Here is a 21,404-nt window from a genome sequence, read left to right on the forward strand (position 1 = left end):
AAGTTGGAGCCGAGAGCTCTCTACTGAGTATGTTTGAAACTGCCATTCTACCATGGATGGAAATTAACATCTCTTCCTTTTCATTAGCACATGTTGAGTTTTAGGCTCTAGAACACTGATGATGAACCTTAGATGCGTATTTCTCCATGAATCTCTGTAGCATATCAGCATTTGCACTGGTGATGTTGCTTCATGTTTACTAGATATTTAGTAGAGAAGCTGAAGTCTAATATATATTATAGTAGTGTTAGATATATTATCATTGTATAAACATTTAAGTGTGTTAGTTGTATTATCATTTGACACGTAGTTAATGCCTAACAGAGTCTGAAAACCTTTGAGTGACAGGCTGTTCAAACAGGATTCTGTGGAGAGTCAGTTAAGGAATGACAGTTGAGGACTGACAGTTGAAGAAGAGACAGTTAAGCACTGATTATGGACTGGGAAGGAGGCAAAAGGAGTGAGAGGGTCACAAAGGATCTCCATTCAAGCCAAAAAGGGAAATTGCTTCTAGTTAAGAGAAGTAGTCCCTGCCCAGTGAAAAGGGAGATTGCTCTTATTTCCATGTCTGCATATATAGAAGCCCACAACTCCAGGCAATCTGGGCAAGGGAACGCTTGTAGATGTTGAACAACATCAGGGATAGCACTGCCCCCTGAGGTACCCCACATTCAAGGGGCCACTTCCGGGACCGCTGATCCCCTATCGCCACCCTTTGTCCCCGACCCTGGAGAAAAGAGGCCAGCCATTGAAGGGCAAGCCCCCGAATTCCCACGTCGGCGAGGCGGTGGGTCAGCAACTGATGGTCGACCGTATCAAATGCGGCCGACAGATCTAACAACAACAGTGCCACCACACCACCTCGATACAGATGCCTGCGGAGATCATCAGTCAGAGCTTATGGTTTATGGTTTTAACTTACTGTAAGGAGTTTTGTCCCTAACCTGAATAGCCCAGGCTAGCCCAGTCTCATCAGATCTTGGAAACTAAGCAGGATTGGCCCTGGTTAGTACTTGGATAGGAGACCACTAAGGAAGTCCAGGGTCGTGACGCAGAGGCAGGCAATGGCAAACAACCCCTGAATGTCCCTTGCCTTGAAAGCCCTATGGGGTCCCCATAAGTCAGCTGCGACTTGACAGCACTTTCTATTTCCACTAAGTAGTTTAGTGGACCCTGCTGTCAAAAAAGGGGGTGGTTGAAATAAATAAATTGGGGCCTTGTACATCGTTGGCATTCATTCTTTATGGGGTTATGGTAAGACTGTAGGGTTATATCTGCCTGCTTGTCAGCGGTGTCCTTTGTGCCACTTATGGAACAGTTGCAATGAGAAAAGTCCACGGAGACAACTTTCTGTTTCCACCATTTGCTACACTGATCTGAAAGGCCTCTGGAAGAGCTGGCCCCGGGTCAAGATGGTATAAATAAGTTTTGTGTTCTTTATGCAGTGTGCCTCTATTCTGTGGATTATAATTGAAGCACAGAAATCTATTTTTGTGCTGTACCCACAACACAATAGTACACTTGCTTGCACAAGAATCTCTCTGTGGTTAAGGCACCCTCCTTTCTTCTCAGAATCCTTTTGAGCTTGCAGGACCACTTTATTCCAAGGCCTGGTCTGTGCACTGTGTTGCGGGGAGAGTGAAGAGATTGCTGCGGGCATCACTGCAGGCTGTACTGTCAACACATTCATTCAGGATCCCTATAGATTAGCTTGCAGTCTTTTTTCCTGTTCTGGTGTTACAGACCTTTCAGTTGCTCTGTATTCTACAGAGGAACCTTACTGAATTATGGACAGACTCATCCAAGGAAAATAACTCAATAGGATATCAGCATTGTTACAGAGTAATCAACAGCTATAAAAATGTGTGCTGATTGTGGTTCAGAGGGCGTGTGCTGATGGTCAGGAAATGGACATCATAATGTGTGGGTTCTCTGCATAGTCGTAAAGAAAATGAACAGATAGAAAACTGGGGAGATTTAGTGGAGGACATAAGACATATGCTTTCAAAACTTTTAAAAATGCAGAAATAATTATTGCAAATTAGTAAAAAGCCCAGTAGCACCTTTAAGACTAACAAACTCTAGTAAGATAAGCTTTTGAGAAACGCAGCTGTCTTCGTCAGATGCATGTTGCATCTGACAAAGAGAGCTGTGTTTCTCAAAAGCTTGCTACAATAAAGTTTGTTAGTCTTAAAGATGCTATTGGGCTTTTTACTATTTTGCAGCAACAGACTAACACAGCTAACTCCTCAAGAAATAATTCTTGACTATCTTCTGCTCTTTGAGACAATTGATACGATTGTCACTGTGAACGGATGAGGATGGATTCCTGCAAGCAAAAATCTACTCTCTTTCTGCATACTGAAATATTGTGATCAATCTTTTATTACTGGAATTAAATTATGTTCTAGCATTGTTAGCATTGACTTTTAGATGTAAGAATAATTGTATTAGCAATACTGCACACATGTAACCTTTCAGTTTTGTAAAATTCTACATTAATTACAAAATAACTTTCAGAATCTGAAAGTTAACATGTCGTACAATGATGGAAAGCTTTGCTAATGCTTTATGTTGGCCATTGGTTGATGTATCAAGAAAGGTCTAGTGTAGGGTTGCCGACTTTGGGTTTGAATATTCCTGGAAATTTGGGTTTGGAGCTTGGGGAGGGTAGAGTTTGGGGGGGGGGGGACCTCAGTCGGGTATAATATCACAGACTCCACCCTCCAAAGTTGCCATTTTCTACAGGGAACTGATCAGTCCATTGACTTCAGTCGATTTAAAAGGGTATGGCTCTGTTTAGGATTGCCCTGTGTGAGTGTTCAGTATTCAGCTGTGAGAAAATACAGTCATGCAATCTTTTGAAAATATCAAGTAGTCGCCATAGTTTTCAAAAAGGAAAAAGAACAACAGTGGGAGAACTTCTAGTGTCCTGGCCCCACTAATGGACCTCCTGATGGCACCTGGTATTTTTGGCCACTGTGTGACAGTGTTGGATTGGATGGGCCATTGGCCTGATCCAACATTGGCTTCTCTTATGTTCTTAAAAATCCTGAGGCTGCCATCCTGAAGATGCTTGGAGATAAGTGTAACTGAGAAGAGTGGAAGTAGTTTCTGAAGAACCACGAGGAGCAAAGGAAGGCACCTGAGATCTAAAAATGAGTAGTCTGAGCCTTCAAAATTAGCTTGTAAATTATTTCCCCCATATACGATGCATAACATTACAGTAAAATGTATTCTAATAAAAACATTTTTTTTCTTTTAGATAAATATTATTATATATCTCCTTTAGTTGGTGCCTTTTTCTTGGCTCTGACTCCTATGTGGATTGTAATTGCTGCTAAACATCCAGCTACAAGAACCGTCCTCCATTCAGGGTGGGAGCCTGTTATAACTGCTATGGTCATAAGCAGGTAAATATCTTGCAACACAGCTGAGTACGAGAAAAAAAATATTGGGGGGGAAAAAGTTGTTTGTTTCCCTTATAGTCGTATGTAAGATGTTATACATGATTAGTAGTATAAGAGACTGTAAGCATCCCTGCTAATTGTATGAAGCACTCAATCAAAGTTTTGTACATTTGAGTTTCAAGGTATCTTAAGGGGTCCACCTTCTCACATTTGAACCTACTTGAGAATTATCCAGGTGTCCCCATCTTCAGATGGGAGGCAGACCACTACTCAGCCTCTTCTGTGGTGGCTTCCTAGCTTTGGAATTCTCTTTGGGGAGATTTGCCATCATTGCTATCATATAGGTACCAGACCCAATGACCTGAGCTTTTCACAGGAACTGTTTTTAAGGGCTTTCACTGCCTCTGGAATCCTAGAAGTAGGTTGATTTTAAAATATTTTTTGAGGGGTGTGACTTTAAAGTTGTAACCTGTCCTGCAGACTTCTAAGAAATAATAATTTGTGTAAATACATAAAATATTATGGGCATGTATAAACATCATTCTTTGAAGTCAATGGGTTTTTAATGTACTTAGGTTTGGGTGGATCATGTCTATATGTTTTATTTGGTACCTTCTGCCTGAGTAGGGATACTGGTTTGCATGCTGTCATTGGGTTTTCCAAATACCACAGGTAGATGCTGACATTAAGACAACTGCCTGTTTTGTTTATATTTATGTCTAAAAGAGTTAAGCATTTAATATAGCAGAAATTAACAATCCATGGGCAGAAATTATAGTTGTGTAAAGTTTCCATAATTTATATATATGTTGTAAATAATTGTGTTGTTTGTAGAGTGCGTTTTGCATACCATTTGACTGTACCTGAAATATTGAATTCTTTTTCAGTATTGGTGGCCTTATTCTGGACACAACTGTATCTGATCCTAATTTGGTTGGGATTGTTGTTTATACTCCAGTAATCAATGGTAAGACTGACACAGGATTTCTTAAATTGCTGTGGCTCAACACATGCTACTTAGATAAAAGGCCAAACAGAGACATAGTGGGTGGATATCTACTGTTGTAAAGCCAGACTATAATTTTAGAGTAAAAGTAGTTCCTGGTTGTGTGTTGTCACAGTGGAGAAAGAGTGAATTATATTTTTAAAACTATCGTGGTTTTATGTCTAGACCCCAGAAAGAGGTTTTAAAATACTCTCTTTAAAATGTGTGTTTATATCCATCTAAAGAGCTGTAAGATTAGGCCTGTATTATCATTGTGATGTTTCTGTTTGTGACAGTAGAACCTGTCAGTATACCTGACTATGTTTTTTCCTCAGCAACGAATCGTTCAAGCAGGTCACATGCAGTTTCCATTCTCATTTCATGTACAGTTTATTAAATAGCAGATGATAACATGACAGAACATAGTAGTGTATTAAAATAGCTCTACAAATACTGTTGATGGATGAAAAATGAAAAAAGTGTTGACTCTTTGTACACACACACACCTGTTTTAAAGATACATGGGCCCTGTTCACACGGCGAATTTGCCGCGGGAGAGCCACGATTGGATGGCGGATTTTCCAGGCGCAATCACACCACAACATCTGGCAAGTGAAGCGCACCCGTGGCATGCTGCGTAAAATGCGTGATTAAAAAATACCTCCTCGAAGGTAGTAGCAAATGGTTTGCCACGGGCTACCTCTGGACTTCCTTGATGTGATCGCGCTGGCACGGCTTTTCCCTCCGGCCATCTTTGTTGCCGCACATACGCCAAGGGCCAGAACCGTGGGCTGCCGCCAACGCGTCTGATCGTGTTATTGTGTGGCTAATTGCAGTGCCACAAATAGCCACGCCTCCCCCTTGCGTTTTCCGGCCTGTGTGAACGAGGCCATAGATTACTATTTTGAAAAGTTACCAGATATTTAAATCCAGATATTTCCTAGAATCTCTTTTAAAGAATTCTGTAAGTCTATAAATAATAGGGTTGCCAGCTCCGGATTGGGAAATACCTGGCGATTTTGGGGTGGAGCTTGAGAAGGAAGGGGTTTGGAGAGGGGAGGGACTTCAGTGGGTTATAATGACACAGAGTCCACCTTTCAAAGCAGCCATTTCCTCCAAGTGAACTGATATCTGTCTTCTGGGGATCAGTTGTAATAGCAGGAGATCTCAAGCCAATAAGTGGAGGTTTTAGTACAAAAACACAACACTGAGGCTGTAGCACTGTGTAAAGAAATACAAATGGATCTGTAAAGTCCTAAAGGTAGTCTTATTGAAAATTTGTAGTATAAACAGCTAACATCTCAGCTAACATCTAATACATTCAATACAAATTCATACAAATTCAATAAATTCCAACTTCCAAAAACTTCAAATACAATTCAGTATATTAGAATACAGCCAAGCTCTTTTCCTGTACAGCCAAAGTCTTTCCCACCTTGAAGTCTTCACTGGTGCTTTGAACTGCCTCTTTCCCGCAGGATTAGCCTGTGCTTTTGGCATGGCATGGCAGAGTCCTTGTTCTGTAAGCCATTTTCTTCTGGGTTCTTTTTTGCAACCTGGGTATAAAACATGGGCCTTCTGCTGAAAATGGTAGCCCCATGCAAAGACCCCCCCTCCCCCCCAGTGTGTAGTACTATTTGGCTTGTACCCTCACAACATTATGCTGTACATTTCTCCGCACTTCAGGACAGGTTGCTGGGGAGGGGGGCAGTGCTCGGCCTCATGATGTCAGCGTTGAGGTAAGACAGAGGGGGAGGGGCAATGTTTTTGACAGCAGCCTTGTGATTAGGGTTGCCAAATGAACTCACCTCTGCCGGCGGGGGACTTTGTGCTGTTTCCCGGCACGCGCACGCGCCGCGTGCACATCACAGGGAAGTGACCTCATGACGCATGCTGGGGGGCGGGGCACAGCCATTTGAGGGGAAAACATAGAGTTTTCCCCTCAAATAGCTGTGCCCTGCCCCCAGCGTGCCCCGCGTCATGACGTCACTTCCCTGTGACGTGCACGCGGGGGTGGGGTTCCCCCCGGGGCCCGATTCTGCGGGGGCGGAAATCGGGCCTCCAAAGCGGGGGGAAATCCGCCCCCCGGGGGGATTTGGCAGCCCTACCTGTGATTCTTATACTTCAGCTTCTTCTTTTTGCATCTTCTTTCACTACTTCATGTCCACATGTTCAAAAATAATTATATATTTCATTATATTTAGTTATATAAGTTTCCCCACAGAGCAGGCTTAAGTTTTTAAAATTTGCATTTCCACCTTAGGAGTACTTCACACACTCATTTCTGCCATTATCTTTTGAGATTTTAGGGTTTGTTTTTCTAAGCTGCCGTTCTCACTGTTCCAGTCTAGCAACTTTTATTTAAAGCTGAGTATCTCGATCATGCTCGCAGCCCAGGAATTGTGGTTTTAAGAAAAATGCCAAGTATCTCAAGCCACACACTAAAATCACACATTTGGCAACACTGCCTTTTCTCACTGTAGCCTTTTTTAAAAGGCCTTAAAAGACTACCCTATTATCACAGTCACTCCTTGACTCAGGAACAAAGGGCTGCGCTGTTTGAGCGCGAAATGATACAACCCACTTTACTTATGTCTGCAGATTTTAAAAGTACCATAAATTCAGGTGGAAAACAAAACATTAGCTCCTAATGGTCTGATTATATGACATAAAAGCAAGTTCATAGAACATGATTTCTGCAGCCCTACTGACATCCTTGAGAGCCACGGCCAGCCCGTATCGACAGTATGACAGTAAATAGACCTGCTCTCTACCAAGGGAACTTCCCATCTTCCGAATAGGGTTGCCAAGTAATCTGGAAACATCCCATTAAGCCTCTGTTAAAAGGAGCAAGATATTTTTCTCTCCAGCCTGTTAGCAACCCTGCTTCTCGGGAACGCAATGTAGTGCAGTAGTTGGAGTGCCATACAAGGATCTGGGAGAGGTTCTAAAATGTATGAAACATTATTATTAGTTAAAACATTTATTAGCCACCTTTCTTGCTTGCGGAGCTCAAGGCGGTTTACAACATGGATAAAAGACATTAAAAACATGCAACCCGAAATTTAAAATTGCAATTGAGCACCACTTGCAAACTTAACCATATATAGTCCTACTGAGAGTGAAGGAAGCAGGCATACCTTCCTGGGAAGGTTGTTCGATAACTGTTGGGCTGGCACTGGAAAGGTCCTCTGTTATGTATCCACCAAACAAGCTTCTTTGATTGATGGGACTCGCCCTGTGATTCACTCACTCATTCATTCATTCCTAGGCAGGGACTAGGGTTGCCAGGTGCCCTCCTCCTGCCGGCAGGGGGATTTGGGGGGCATTCCGGGGATGGGCAGGGACCTCAGTGATGCGCTGATGTCACTTCCAGAAAACCATAGAGTTTTGCCCAAAAAGTAGAGCTACCCTACCCTACCCTACCCTCAGCGGGGTTTCCCCAGCTGGCCGGAGCATGTCAAGCAGGGGATCCCCCATCTCGGAACCTGGCAAGCCTAGAAGGAACATATGGGAGAAGATGTTCTTTCAGATACCCCAGTCCCAAGGTATATAGGGCTTTAAAGGTCAAAACCAGCAACTTGAATTAGGCTCAGGAGCAGATTGGTAGTATCAAGGTCACATGATCCTGAAAGCTGGCCCTGACCAGCAGACTAGCTGCAGTGTTCTGCACTAGCTGCAGCCTCCAAACACTATTCAAGGGTAGCCCCAAGTAGAGTGCATTGCAATAGTCCAGTGTAAATGTAACTAAGACATGGATCGCTGTGGATAGGTCTGACTGAACCAGAAAGGGACACAGCTGACGCATCAGCCAAAGTAAATGCACAAAGCACAGCTGCCTGGTTTTCCATTGGGACTCCCAAGTAGCACTCCCAAGCAGTGAACCTGACTTTTCAAGAGTATAACCCCATCCAAGACAGAAGAGATCTGAAGTACAAATACAATGAAGGCTTTGTTTGCAGAAATCACTGGTCAGCTCAGTACTCTGAGCATTTGTTTATTTATTTGTTTACTTTGTTTCTTGCCCGCCTTTCTCTCCAATCAGGACCCAAAGTGACTTGCATCATTCTTCTCTCCTCTGTTTTATTCTCACAACAACTTTGTGAGGTAGGCTAGGCTAAGTGTGTGTGCCTGGCCCCAAGGCCACCCAGCACATTTCCATAGCAGACTGGGAATTTGAAACTGGGTCCCCCAGAGCCTAATCTGACACTCTAACCACGATACCACACTGGCATCGTTCATTTTTGCTGATAGTCATTATTTTGCTGACACTAAGCAGACATGAGCTGTGAGGGATTCTAGGCAATTAGGGGGAAAAGTGATTTTAATTGAGAGCAATTACAAAACAATGGTTTTAATTGAGATTGCAATGTCTGTTGCTTCCCAGATGACTGTTAAAAAGCTAGCACCATTTCACAGTATCCTGAGGGGTGTACCACAATACATATAAATCAATTCATGAAGAATGTATTTGTGAGAAGGTTTATATGTGTTATTAAGTTTCGAGGGATTTGAAAACCTCTCAGGTATTCATACTGGTAACTTTTTTCATGTGACTAGGCTCGAAGCTTACTACAGCCGAAGCTTTTTCAAGGAGGTCATTCAGTCGCTAAAGATTTGCACAAACAATTTGGTGTATTGACAACCTGTTGTGTTCACATGCTAATCTCCACCACATGTATCTCTCTAATAGCTTTCTGCAACTCTTAGTGAGGTGATTAGTTCGTTGAACAGCCCAGGTAATTCAACAAACATGTTAGTGGAAAAGCTATTACAGGAAACAAATTGTCTATTAGGCAAGAAAAAAAAAACTCTCTGCTCATTGAAGGCGTATGCCTCGAGATCAGAATGACTGAAAATAATTTCAGTCCTGTAATTCACAACCCTTTTAAGAACTGAAAACATAATTTTAGAGACTCTGTAAGGTGCTGGATATCAAGGTTTCATTCATTTTACGGGTAATCGCCAGATCAACTGTTACTTAGAAATATAGAGTGTACCTTGAATTTTTTCCTTTTCTTTTTTCTTGCTGCAGCCAGAGGGGTTCCAGTCTGTTTTCAGAGCAGCAGTGCAGGGGAAGGATCATTCACCCTTCTTTCTTGAGATATGTTCCCAGCTTACAGGTCTGCTGGGAATTTGTGAATGGTTCTATCCTATGTGCTTGGCCTCTGATCATTGAGATACAGTCTGTCATGCATGACAAACAGGGACCCCAACCTCTAGGTTGGCCTGGGGATTCCCTGGAATTACAGCTCATCTCCAGACTACAGAGATCAGTTCCCCTGGAGAAAATGGATTCCTTGGAGGGTGGACCCTGTGACACTGTACACCACTGAGGTCCCTGTCCTCCCCGGGCTCCCCCCCCAAAAAAAATCTCCTGGAGTTTTCCAACCTGGGGCTGGCAACTCTACCACACCATTGGTGGCCAGGAAGGAACTGGCAACTCTAATAGCAAGGGGGGTGGCTAAAGATTGATATGTCTTCTCCTATGGGAAGAATAACAACTTGGCAAATAGAATGTGATTGGGGAAATGGCATGTATTGAGTCTGCTGCTTTGTCCTGCACTGTGGCAGCAGTAAAAGATCCCCCCTGCCTGAACTGGAGTGAAATATAAAAAAGCATTTATTTATTTATTTATGGAGACTCACTCCGCATCATTTCTCGTTAGAGTCACAAGAAATTATATGGACTGACCACCAACTTTTTTCCTAAGTTTCCCAGTATTTTCCCCAGTAGGTTTCTTGCTATTCAAGAAAATGGCATTGTGCATGCCATCATAAGTCTCTTACCAATCTGCAGAGGTTTACAGTTTTAGTAGCAGTCTGCAGCTAAAAAGAAAATCAATTCGAGTCAAATGTACAAAGTTCATTTCCCGCCATCACAATGACACAGACTTCATGGCCCTCATTGCTTTGTCAGGAATGGCTCCTACAGGTCAAGCGACCCACTTCAGTTTGCAAGAGAAAGTTAACAGAAGCAAATATATTGCTTCCTTCTTACTCTAGAAACAGTGAAGATATTGGATAATATGCCTTCTGGCATGTAGTCACTAGCTGCATTTATGACTAGTAAGGATTTCTCCATTTTTGGTTACATTTGCGTCCCATCACTTCTCCAAAGAGCTGAGAAGCATTGTTTCAGATCAAAAGTAACTCTGTCAATACCTTGTATAAACCTTTGTTGGTCTTAAAGGTGCCACTGGACTCCAAATTTGTTCTTCTGTCAAGAAAGTTAGACTGAGAAAGTATCCAAGACCACCCAGTAGATTTCACAGTTGAGAACAGTTTTGAAGCTGGAGTGCCATATCCAAACTCAGCACTGTACCATATGGGTACTACTTGCTCTCTTGCTTCTGACATCTATTAGGGTTCTGGCAATCAGATGTAAATTACAACTTTTTTCTGTTTGGTAAGGCATCCCTGTTCCTGTATAATGCCTCACCTGCTATTGGCACCAAATAAATATGTGGATGAGTAGTCAGTAATAGGAGCTGCGGTGGCTCAAGTGGTTAAGACGCTGAACTGCAGGCTGTGGAAGGTCAGTAGTTCAGCAGTTCGAGACCCGGGTGCCACATGACGGAGTGAGCTCCCATCTCTAGTTCCAGCTCCTGCCAAACTAGCAGTTCGAAAGCAAGAAATTGGAAGTAGATAAATAGGTACCACTTTGGTGGGAAGGTAACAGCATTCCGTGCGCCTTGGTGTTTAGTCATGCCGGCCACATGACCACGGAAACATCTTTGGACAGCGCTGGCTCTTCGGAGATGAAACGGAGATGAGCACCGCAACCCTAGAGTCGGATTCGACTGGCTTTCGAGCAAGGGAACCTTTACCTTTAGTCAGTAATAGGCTGGCAGCATCTTAAAGTGAGAGGATGCAGGGTGTATGGCAGGTGCCTTATGCTTCCTAGCAAACATCAAACAGTAGGTAAGCTTGTTTTCAGTGATAGGTAGTTTTGTTAATCTAGTTTTGTCTCATTATTTATAAATAGTGAAACTTCCTTTTGTTTCCTGTTGTGTAGGTATTGGTGGTAATCTAGTGGCAATTCAAGCAAGCAGAATTTCTACGTATTTACATTTGCACAGTGTTCCTGGAGAGTTACCAGAAGAAGCCAAGGGTTGCTATTATCCGTGTAGGACATATTATGGCACTGGTATGTACTATGTCTGTTGTGTCATCTTTATCTTTCATATGATGTATTCAGCAAACATCTACTTTATTATTAAAGCAAATATTATTACTTTAATGATAAGGACCATTTCCCCAATTATTCCCTTCCTGAAATCTCCACTGTATTGCCAAGAGGCAAAGAGGTTCTTTTCCACTAAGGGATTCGAGGGCAATAAGCACACCAGTGGTGAAGGAAAACAGGTTTATCAAAATCTCTGTAGTAGGGAGTTATCAACAAGTCACAAGAATAAGCAGAATAAAACCGAGAATATACCCATGCCCCTTCTGCTGCAGGAATTTCAGCTCAGGCTGGACCGCAGAGCAATACTGAGCACATCGTCCAACACCTGGAGTCCACCTGCTGTCATTCTTTGGGGTTCCTGTAGCAGAAGGGGTATGGGCATATTCTCTGTTTATTCTTGTGACTTGTTGATATCTCAGTACTGTAGAGATTTCAATAAAACTGTTTTCCTTCTCCACCACTGGTGTGCTTATTGCCTTCAAATCTCTCAGTGGGAAAAAACCTCTTTGCCTCTTGGCAACACATCCACATATAGACGTGGAGTTTTATTTCAGCTGAGTAGGGATTCCTAAGTGGTATAGCAATAATACCTTTATTAGGACAAACAAGAACCACCAAGCAGGGCCATAGGCACAGTCCATAAATTCAGTAACTCGTGGTTGAAAGCCTGCCTCACAATCTCTCACTGTATCAGAAATGCCAAAGTTTCACTAGTTCTTAAATCTCTGAAAACTTCTAAGCATTTCTGGAATCTTTTCAGACCTTACAGTTCATCAGGGTTAAAGTGTGACATCATTAGCTCCAGTATATTTAACAGACTACCTATTAAAAAAATCACCCTACTGATGCACCCTCTTAGTAATAATATCAGTGTGGATGGCTAGACTATATTATGCAGTGGTGCAGGGGCCCAGTCTTAACCCTGGATTTCTGTGGCTTTGGAGTCTCACAAGAGCCTGCTCATCAGGATTTTTGATGCTTTGTAAAAAGCTGGGAGAGCTATAAGAACCTGTAGCATTTTATTTCTTTTCTCACACTGATTGCTGAAAATGAGCTTGGCTATCTCACATACATTTTAAAAAATCCATTTTGTTCTGACCTGGATAGCCCAGGCAAGCCCGATCTCATCAGATTCCGGAAGCTAAGCAGGGCCGACCCTGGCAAGTGATTCGAAGGGAGACCTCCAAGGACCAGGGCTCGGAATGCAGAGGCAGGCAATATCAAGCCACCTCTCTGGAAAAGGTCCAAGCCCCCAGTAGGGGTCGCCAGAAGTTGCCATTACTTCCAGGCATGCAAACACACACACACAAAACCCCACAAAAAAAGAATATACCAGTTATTTTCCCGTTTGCAATTTACATCTTGTTTGCACATTATTGTTAATTGAAAACATATTTTATTATTAAAGACTCTAAATTGATCAGTGTTGTTGTTTATTTTTAATTCCAGAAGTAAATAATAAATCAGCCCAAGTCCTCCTACTCTTGGTGATTCCCGGACACTTAATTTTCCTGTATACTATCCATTTAATGAAGAGTGGTCACACGTCATTGACCCCCATCTTTATAGTGGTATATCTGTTCACGGCTCTTCTGCAGGTAAGGATCAAACAGTCTGTAAGTATTATTGCTAATTTCCAGAGAACATTATATTGGAAGCATTTTTCTAGACCCCAAGGGAGAACAATCTAATGTTATTTTTCATGAATTAATCTGCTGTTTTGCATCTTTCACTTTTTGCAGATTATTTTTTCTTCACTTATGGTCACAGCAGGCAATTTACCGTTCCATTTATTTTGTAGCTGAGTTTCATATCTCTTGCATACATGTAGTTTTACAAAAGGCCATTGAATAAAAATAGTCCATCAAGGGATTTTCACATTTCACCTTTTTGGTCTAGCTAATAGACTTTCACATAGATTTTTTTTTTCTGTCCCTTTTAATTGCTCTTCAGTCTCCATGCCACTTTTAAGAGCTGTGTCATTCATACAGTCCTTCTTGCCAATTACGTAAAACTGTAAACAGCTTGTGACATCGCTCTTTTAATTCTTTGTTTTTAGCCATTTTACAGCACCAGCATCGCCCTCATAGAACTGACAGGCCTTGGATCAGGCCATAGAACTTACATAGAACTGGGTTGCTTGAAGCTGACAGTTGAATCTTCCTTCTCATTACCTTGCATTTTTAGATGATATGCATAATTCAACATTAATGCACCCTAGTCTGGTCTTTCTTTCTTGTCTGCATATCTGCCTGGATTACTAAAGTAGTATCTTTGCAGTGACATGTTTTGTGACTTTGCAGTAACATAACCACTGACACTCATTCAGCTCTGATGTCCCGTTATCCAAGGCTCCAGTTGAATGATTCCTCATGCTGTGAAGAAACTGAGGGGTTTTGTTACATTCATACCCAACCATAGTTTATGAAACAAAGCCAAACCATGGTTTCAAAGTATGGTTATAGTTGGTTTGATAACCATTTTTTGTAGAAACTGTGGACTGGATCCTATGAAGATCTTTCCAGCCTTTTCACTCCTACTGTAGTGCTTTATGACACCCTACTCCCCAACAAGGGAGTGTTAATGGATCTTTGTAGATAAGAAGTCACTGGGCATGGTGGGCTCCAGTGAGGAAAAGGGATCAAGTGAAATGTCTTCTCCTTCCATCTTCTACCAGGAAAACCTCTTGCACTGGATTCTTGCACTACTGGAAGAGGGAGGAGGGCCCATTTCCTTTAACTCCCAATTCACACTGCCTAGCCACTTGGTGCCTTTTGGATTTCCCCCCCACAGGAATCACCTGGTCCTATCCATGTATTTTGAGGTATCACAGAGGGCTGTTGTGAGAAGAAGGAAGAGGGGAAAGATCCACTTTCATTACTGCAAAACCCTTTCAGTCTGTAGAGTCGGGCTCCATGTTATATCTCATGCAGATGTTAAGGTTGAAGATGTACATACATGTAATGGCCTCCTAGAATATCTTGAACTCTTTTCCTCTGCTTTCTGAAAGCTGAAAAATGGTAAAAATTCATGGCACTTATATCTAGGGTTGTCAGGTCCTACCTGCCCAGTGGATCCTCTCCTGGATGCGGTGGTGCGTCCTCTCTTGAAGAAGCCATCTCTGGATCCAGCCGTATTAGCTAACTATCAGCCGGTTTCCAATTTGCTCTATTTGGGCAAAATAATAGAGAGAGCCGTGGAAATCCAGCTACAGAACTTTTTGGATGACGCTTCCATTTTAGATCCCTTCTAGTCCCGTTTTCGCCCAGGCCATGGGACGGAGACAGCACTGGTCCCCCTCACGGACAATCTCCGGAGGCATCTGGATTGGGGCGGTTCGGCAGTGCTGTTGTTGTTGGACCTGTCGGCTGCATTCAACATAGTCGACCATCAGTTACTGGTCCACTGCCTCGCTGACGCAGGAGTTCAGGGGCTTGCCTTGCAATGGCTTGCTTCCTTCCTCCATGGTCAGGGGAAAGGGTAGCGTTAGGGGAACAGCTCTCCCAGAGGCACCCACTAGAGTATGGAGTGCTACAAGGGGCGGTGCTTTCCCCGATGTTATTTAACATCTACATGCGCCCCCTTGCCCAGGTTGCCTGGAGCCATGGGCTGGGATGTCACCAGTATGCAGATGACACCCAACTCTATCTGATGTTGGGTGGTCAGTCTGGCTCTAGACTGGAAGATCTGGACCGGGCATTACAAGCTGTGGCTGGTTGGCTCAGACTGAGCCAACTGAAATTGAATTCGAGGAAGATGAAGGTCCTGTGCTTGAGTCAGGTTGGTCCGGGGGTAGGGATCCCACTCCCAGCCTTTGATGGGGCACCATTGGTGCCAGCGCTGGAGGTTAAGAGTTTGGAAGTGTTCCTGGATGCCTCCTTAACAATGGAGGCCCAGGTAGCAGCCACTGTCAAGTTGGCCTTTTACCATCTTCGGCTGATCAGGCAGTTGGTTCCCTTCCTCGAACGCAACAATTTAGCGACAGTGGTCCATGCATTGGTCACCTTGCGATTAGACTACATAGGGCTGCCCTTGTCACAGACCCGGAAGCTGCAGCTAGTGCAAAATGCAGCAGCTAGGCTATTGACGGGTCTCCCCATGAGGGAGCACATCCAACCTGCCTGAAGGCATTACACTGGTTGTCGATAGCATACCGGATTCGCTTCAAGGTGCTGGTTCTTACCTTTAAAGCCCTTTATGGCCAGGGTCCACTTTACCTGAGGGACTGCCTTTCCCCATATATACCCCAGAGACCACTACGGTCTGGGTCACAAAATCGATTGGCCCTCCCAGGTCCCAAGGACGCCATGCTAGTTGTAACCAGGGGCAGGGCTTTCTCGGTGGCGACGCCATACTGGTGGAATGAGCTCCTGGAAGAGATCAGGGCCCTTCGGGACCTTTTACAGTTCTGCAGGGCCTGCAAGACAGAGCTCTTCCACCAAGCTTTCAACTATGAGCTGCCACCACTTTTAGCAACTGCAGCAGCCTGTAGAGCCTAGTCCCTGGTCGGTTATCAATAGCCTAGGCGTGCCGACTACATCTGAGGAAGATCAGTGAGCTGGAACTTACACAACTATGGTATGCACATCACAGTAATGCCATCATTACGACACCAAACAACAAAGCTAGCACTTTAATATTGTATTGTTTTAATGAACTGTTTTTAAATGTTTCATGAACTTTTAATTGTAATTGTGAATTTTATCCCTTGTAAGCCGCCCTGAGCCTGCTCCGGTGGGGTATAAATTGTAAAATAAATAAATAAATAAAATGTTCTGGTGCATGTGCAAAGCTTGCATGGCACAATGACGTCACCTGGAAATGACATCATCGCATTGCTGACATTGGGGGGATGACGCTCTAGTTTTTGGGCAAAACTCTACGGGTTTTTTACTTTAAAACCATAGCATTCACTCAAAAACTAAAGCGTTGCGTCCGACGTCAGCAACAACATGATGTCACTTCCAGGTGACGTCATTGTGTCAGGGATGGGTTTCCCCCCGCTGGCCAGCTGACTGGTGGCGGATCCAGGCCCCTAAAAGCGGGGTAACCCCCGCTGGGACCTGGGGATTGGGAACCCTACTTATATCTTTTTCATTAGTAAAAACACACAATGAAGTCCCTTAAATACAATTGTAGGTAGAATCACATTAAGTAAAAACAGGTTCTGGCGAATACATGACTTTAGTAAAATATTTAAACAGCTAGACCTTCTGTACTTTATGATGCAATTATCTTGCATAGATTCCTGTTCAATAATTACATGTCAGCCTCTTTGTCAGCTGGTACTGAATGATGTGTTTGTGCTTTCAACTTTTATCAAAGCAACCCTTTTTATCTCACAACATCTGCATTTTAACAGATAAACTGAAACTATTCAATTTGAGAAAAAAGTAGTATCGTTAGAAAATCAGAATGAATTAGTACTTTGAAGCAATAATCAGTTATGAACTGTCCCAAATGTGAGCTGATTTGCCAAAATATTGGTATGTCCTATCTAATTTATTATGCACTGCTTTGATTTTTAAGGCAAAACTCTGCAGTCATATATTTGCATTTTCCTTCCATTGTGATGATTATGGCTGCATTCCTAACTCATTCTCTCAGATAGGTTAAAATTGCTTCATTAAAATAAATGTGAGACATTTCAAGTCCTGAAGAAATGTACCGTATTTTCCGGCGTATAAGACGACTGGGCGTATAAGACGACCCCCAACTTTTCCAGTTAAAATATAGAGTTTTCCAGTTAAAATATAGAGCTGTGCTAATGCTTCTGGCGTACCGGCGTATAAGACGACCCCCCACTTCTGAGAAGATTTCCCTGGGTTAAAAAGTAGTCTTATACGCAGGAAAATACGGTATTAGTGAATTCGCTTTTTAAAAACTCAGACAAATTTATGAAGTAGAAATTCCTGTTGTGGCGTCTGTTGATTGATCCAATGTCAAAATAATGTAATCAAGGACATTTCTTATCTCTTTTTCATGGATAGCTTTGAAATACATCAAACATATTCATGATTTTCATAATTTAATTCTGAACTTGGCTGCAGAGTGTGGATTAAACGATTCACCCCTGTATGAACTGGGGAGATGGCTCTGCAACCCCAGATTAGAAGAAAAAAGCCTTTTTTAAAAGAAGGGGATAAAGTGAAACAGAAACTTTTCAAATGCAGAGATCTCACAAAAGGTCATGAATCCTTCAGTTGTAAACCATGAGCAGCCATTTGAACAGGTCTGAGACAATAATTGAACAAGGTGGACAGTCTCAATTATTCAGGCATTGTGGCAGGCATTGTACGGCCAGTTCGGTGTAGTGGTTAGGAGTGCGGACTCTAATCTGGGAAAACCAGGTTTGATTCTCCACTCCTCTACATGCAGCTGCTGGTATGACCTTGGGTCAATCACAGGTTATTTCAGTGCTGTTTTCTCAAGAGCAGTTCTCAAAGAGCTCTCTCAGCCCCACCTACTTCATAGGGTGTCTGTTGTGGGGAGGGGAAGGGAAAGGAGACTGTAAGCTACTCTGAGACTCCTTCAGGTAGTGATGGGCGGGGTATAAATCCAATCTCCTCCTCCTCCTCCTCTCCTTCTTCTTCCTTTTGTACCTTTCCCTGGCCAAAGTGAGAGGGCAGCAGCCAAACAACAATTGCAGACCGTGATCATATTAATTATAGTTGTAGAAACACACTTAAAAGTATAAAGCTAGATCTGTTGCTTTTGTTCTTCAGTAGGTCTGATTCCTGTGGCATTTACATCCTCCTGAAAGACTTCTAGAGAGGAGTTGGCTAGGCTTAGAAGTGTGAAAATAGTGAGGTTCAGAAAGTTACCGAATGCGCGGGTGCAGGAACAAAACGGAAACTGAGGATGGAACTTTAGGAACTGGGAAAGTGTCATTATATTGAAGGAAGCCTTGAGTGTAAAGTGGGTTAAAAATAAATAAACGGCAAAAAGAGGGTGAGCTTGGGTAACAGTAGGATTTTTTTAACTCTACAGAGATACCTTCAGATTTATGGCAGTTAAAGAAGAGGAAGTGGGAATATTGTCAGCATTTCTTCTAGTACATTACACAGTTCTTAATGTTTTCTTATTATCCATAGATTCATGTAATTATCAGGAATCCTTACTTTTTGTTGGTCATAGGAAAGTGACTATTTCTAATTGGTGAAGAGGTCAAAGAACACACCATGTATTGCAGCAAGTGTATTTACTTTTTTAAATATTTGTATCTTGTGGTTCTGGAAAAAAGGCTTAGAGGAGACAGGGCAGGTAACAATACTAACAGCATGAAAGACTAATCTGAGAACAATCTCATGGTACTTAAATTCAGCCTAAGCCGTACAACAGTCTTACTGATTTTGCGTATATTCAACAATTTCAGTAATGCACCAGAATTTGAAATTCAAATTTCAGCAGTCCAGCAGTCAATTATAATTGTATGTGCTGAAATAGGCGGGTGTTATCTTTGAAAAGCAAGCTAATACAGAATGAGTCCAGGCCATAGCATCCAGGAGGCTGGAACGGCAATGAAAAAAGCCTGATTCCTGCCAAAAGCCAGTTGGACTACCTGAGGCAGGGAACAAAGACCAATAGGCAGATCTAAGTTAATCCAGGTGGTCCTTCATAACCTGGGTTCCACACAGGGGTCGTTTTGTAGAAAAAGAGCTAGGGGAGCTCATTAGCATAACTCATTAGCATATGCCACACCCCCTGACATCACCGGAAGTGTGTCGTAAGGCCACACCCCCTGACATCACCGGAAGTGTGTCATAAGGCCACACACCCCGTTCCCAATGGTCCCGGCCGCCGCCGGCAGCCTTGCAGCTCCACTGCCGAGCCCCATGAGGGGCCCGGCGGTGGACCTGCAAGGCCGGCGGGAGTGCAAGGAAGCCCCGCAAAGGCCCTCCCTGGCCCCAGGCAGGCAGGGAGGAAGCCCCGCGTTCCCCCCCGAAATGTCCTCTGGTTCCACATATCTGAAGAACGTTAAAGGCAACTTGAATTCAACCTGGAAGTAAATTGATAGCCAGTACAATATAGATGTAATGGGATCACACCGACCCCATAAGCAAATGGTGGTGGTGGAGGAAAGTGCCATCAAATTGCAGCTGATTTATTGTGACCCTTTAGGTTTTCTAGGCAAGAGACTGACAGGTGGCTTGCAATTGCCTGTTTCTGTATAGAAACCCTGGACTTCCTTGGTGGTCTCCCACTCAAGTACTAACCAAGGCTGACCATGCTTAGCTTCTAGGAGCTGACAAGAGCAGGCTAGCCTGGGCCATGAAGGTCAGGCCGTAAGCAAATGGGTGGCTGCATTTCACATCAGTTGAAATGTCCAGGTTGTCTTCAAGGGCAGTCCTAGGTAGATCATGTAACAGTAATTCAGCCTAGCGGTAATAGTGGCATGGATCAACACAAGCCTTTTTATATCCTCAGAAAATTATAATTTTAGACCATCTGCAACATGAAATTCCCTCTAGAATGTTAGCTTCACTGACCGTCGTTATTTCCATGTCTTCTGGATTCCGTTTCAGCCTCTTTTCATCTGCTTGAACCCTACAACCAGGCACTTGTTCAGGACAGAAATAGCCACATCTGGAGACTTATTTAATGAAATATAGAAATGGATGCCCTCAGCATACTAATGAAATCCAGTTCAAAAGCTCCAGACATTTAATGACCTGATATAAATAGTGAACAAGATGGGCAACAGCATGGAGCACTGATGCACACTAGTCTAATAGGATCAACTAATTCTGCATCTGTGATGGAGGAACTTTGGGTCCTGTCAGACAGAAAAACTGAAACCATCAAAACCTGTAACCCATATCTTCTTCACCATTTGATGGAATGGAATGGAGTGATCTCTCGATAACAGAGAGGATAGCCCTTATCCATGTATAATTGGAGATCACCCACAAATGTAGTGAAAGCCTAACTAGAATTAAATGGATGAAAGGTAGAAATGTCACTCAATTATGCCTGAAGTTGCTCTGCCACCATCTGCTCAGTTACCATCAGTTGCTCAATTACCAGTTGTTCAAGTTGAAGCCAATTGAAAAATAAATAGCGAATTTAAGTTAAGGATTGTATTATTTGAAGCTTCTCTAGGGACTTCAGGTGCTTAGCTGTTTGGGATTTATATTATCACCCACTCCATATAGGAGTTCCAGAATGTAAAACACATACTTCGATTATGGACCCCAATCCAGAGAACGGAATTTAAAAGTTAGTCATTGCTTGTTTCATGAATTTCAATAGGATATAAGTGCAACAAACATCTTCTGGAGCAGGGCTTGAGTATTTTAGCAGAAAAGTACTTACCTAGGAAGTGCACTATCAAGACATTGCTACCGCGTTTTATTAGCAGTATGCAGTGCCCATAGATATTATGCACATTCCCATATGTATTACAAGATGAGTACAGTCATATTATCCTTAGTTTGGCTAGTACCATATATTACTATAAAATTCTTAGTTCCCTATCAAAATATATCCAGCATTTGTGATGGAGTTAAATAATTCTGCATTCATCCTGATGATAATAGCTTCAGTTATGGCAGGTTTTGTGTACGTCTGTTGAGCTAGTATAGAATACATAAAACCAGGCAAGGTACTGATGTATTCTTTATAAAAGGACAATCTTGCTTTGAGACAGCAGTATTTATATGTTTGAATGATACTGCTTTTTAAAAATAATAAAGTACACCACGGTTGAGAACTACATTCAGCTGGGTATAAAGAAAAAGACTTCACTTTCAGACTTGTCAGCCGTCATCAGACTGGAGTAGCCAAGCCCGTCAGTGTTTGTGATTCAGTGTTTGTGACT

The 21,404-nt window shown here is 42.8% G+C and overlaps 1 protein-coding gene across 1 annotated transcript in view; it reads left to right on the plus strand.

Moving 5' to 3' along the window:
- The window catches only part of SLC41A2 (solute carrier family 41 (magnesium transporter), member 2), a 41,678-nt gene that overhangs the window by 11,711 nt on the left and 8,563 nt on the right, over positions 1–21,404 (plus strand). Inside the window, exons 6-9 of the mRNA XM_015427581.1 lie at positions 3,266–3,413; positions 4,298–4,377; positions 11,414–11,545; positions 13,034–13,182. Coding sequence (XP_015283067.1) covers positions 3,266–3,413; positions 4,298–4,377; positions 11,414–11,545; positions 13,034–13,182 — 509 coding nt within the window. The remainder of the gene's footprint in view (positions 1–3,265; positions 3,414–4,297; positions 4,378–11,413; positions 11,546–13,033; positions 13,183–21,404) is intronic.

This window comes from Gekko japonicus, unplaced genomic scaffold (genome assembly GCF_001447785.1).
Source record: "Gekko japonicus isolate JY-2015 unplaced genomic scaffold, Gekko_japonicus_V1.1 scaffold28, whole genome shotgun sequence".
In the NCBI taxonomy this organism is placed as follows: Eukaryota; Metazoa; Chordata; class Lepidosauria; order Squamata; family Gekkonidae; genus Gekko; species Gekko japonicus.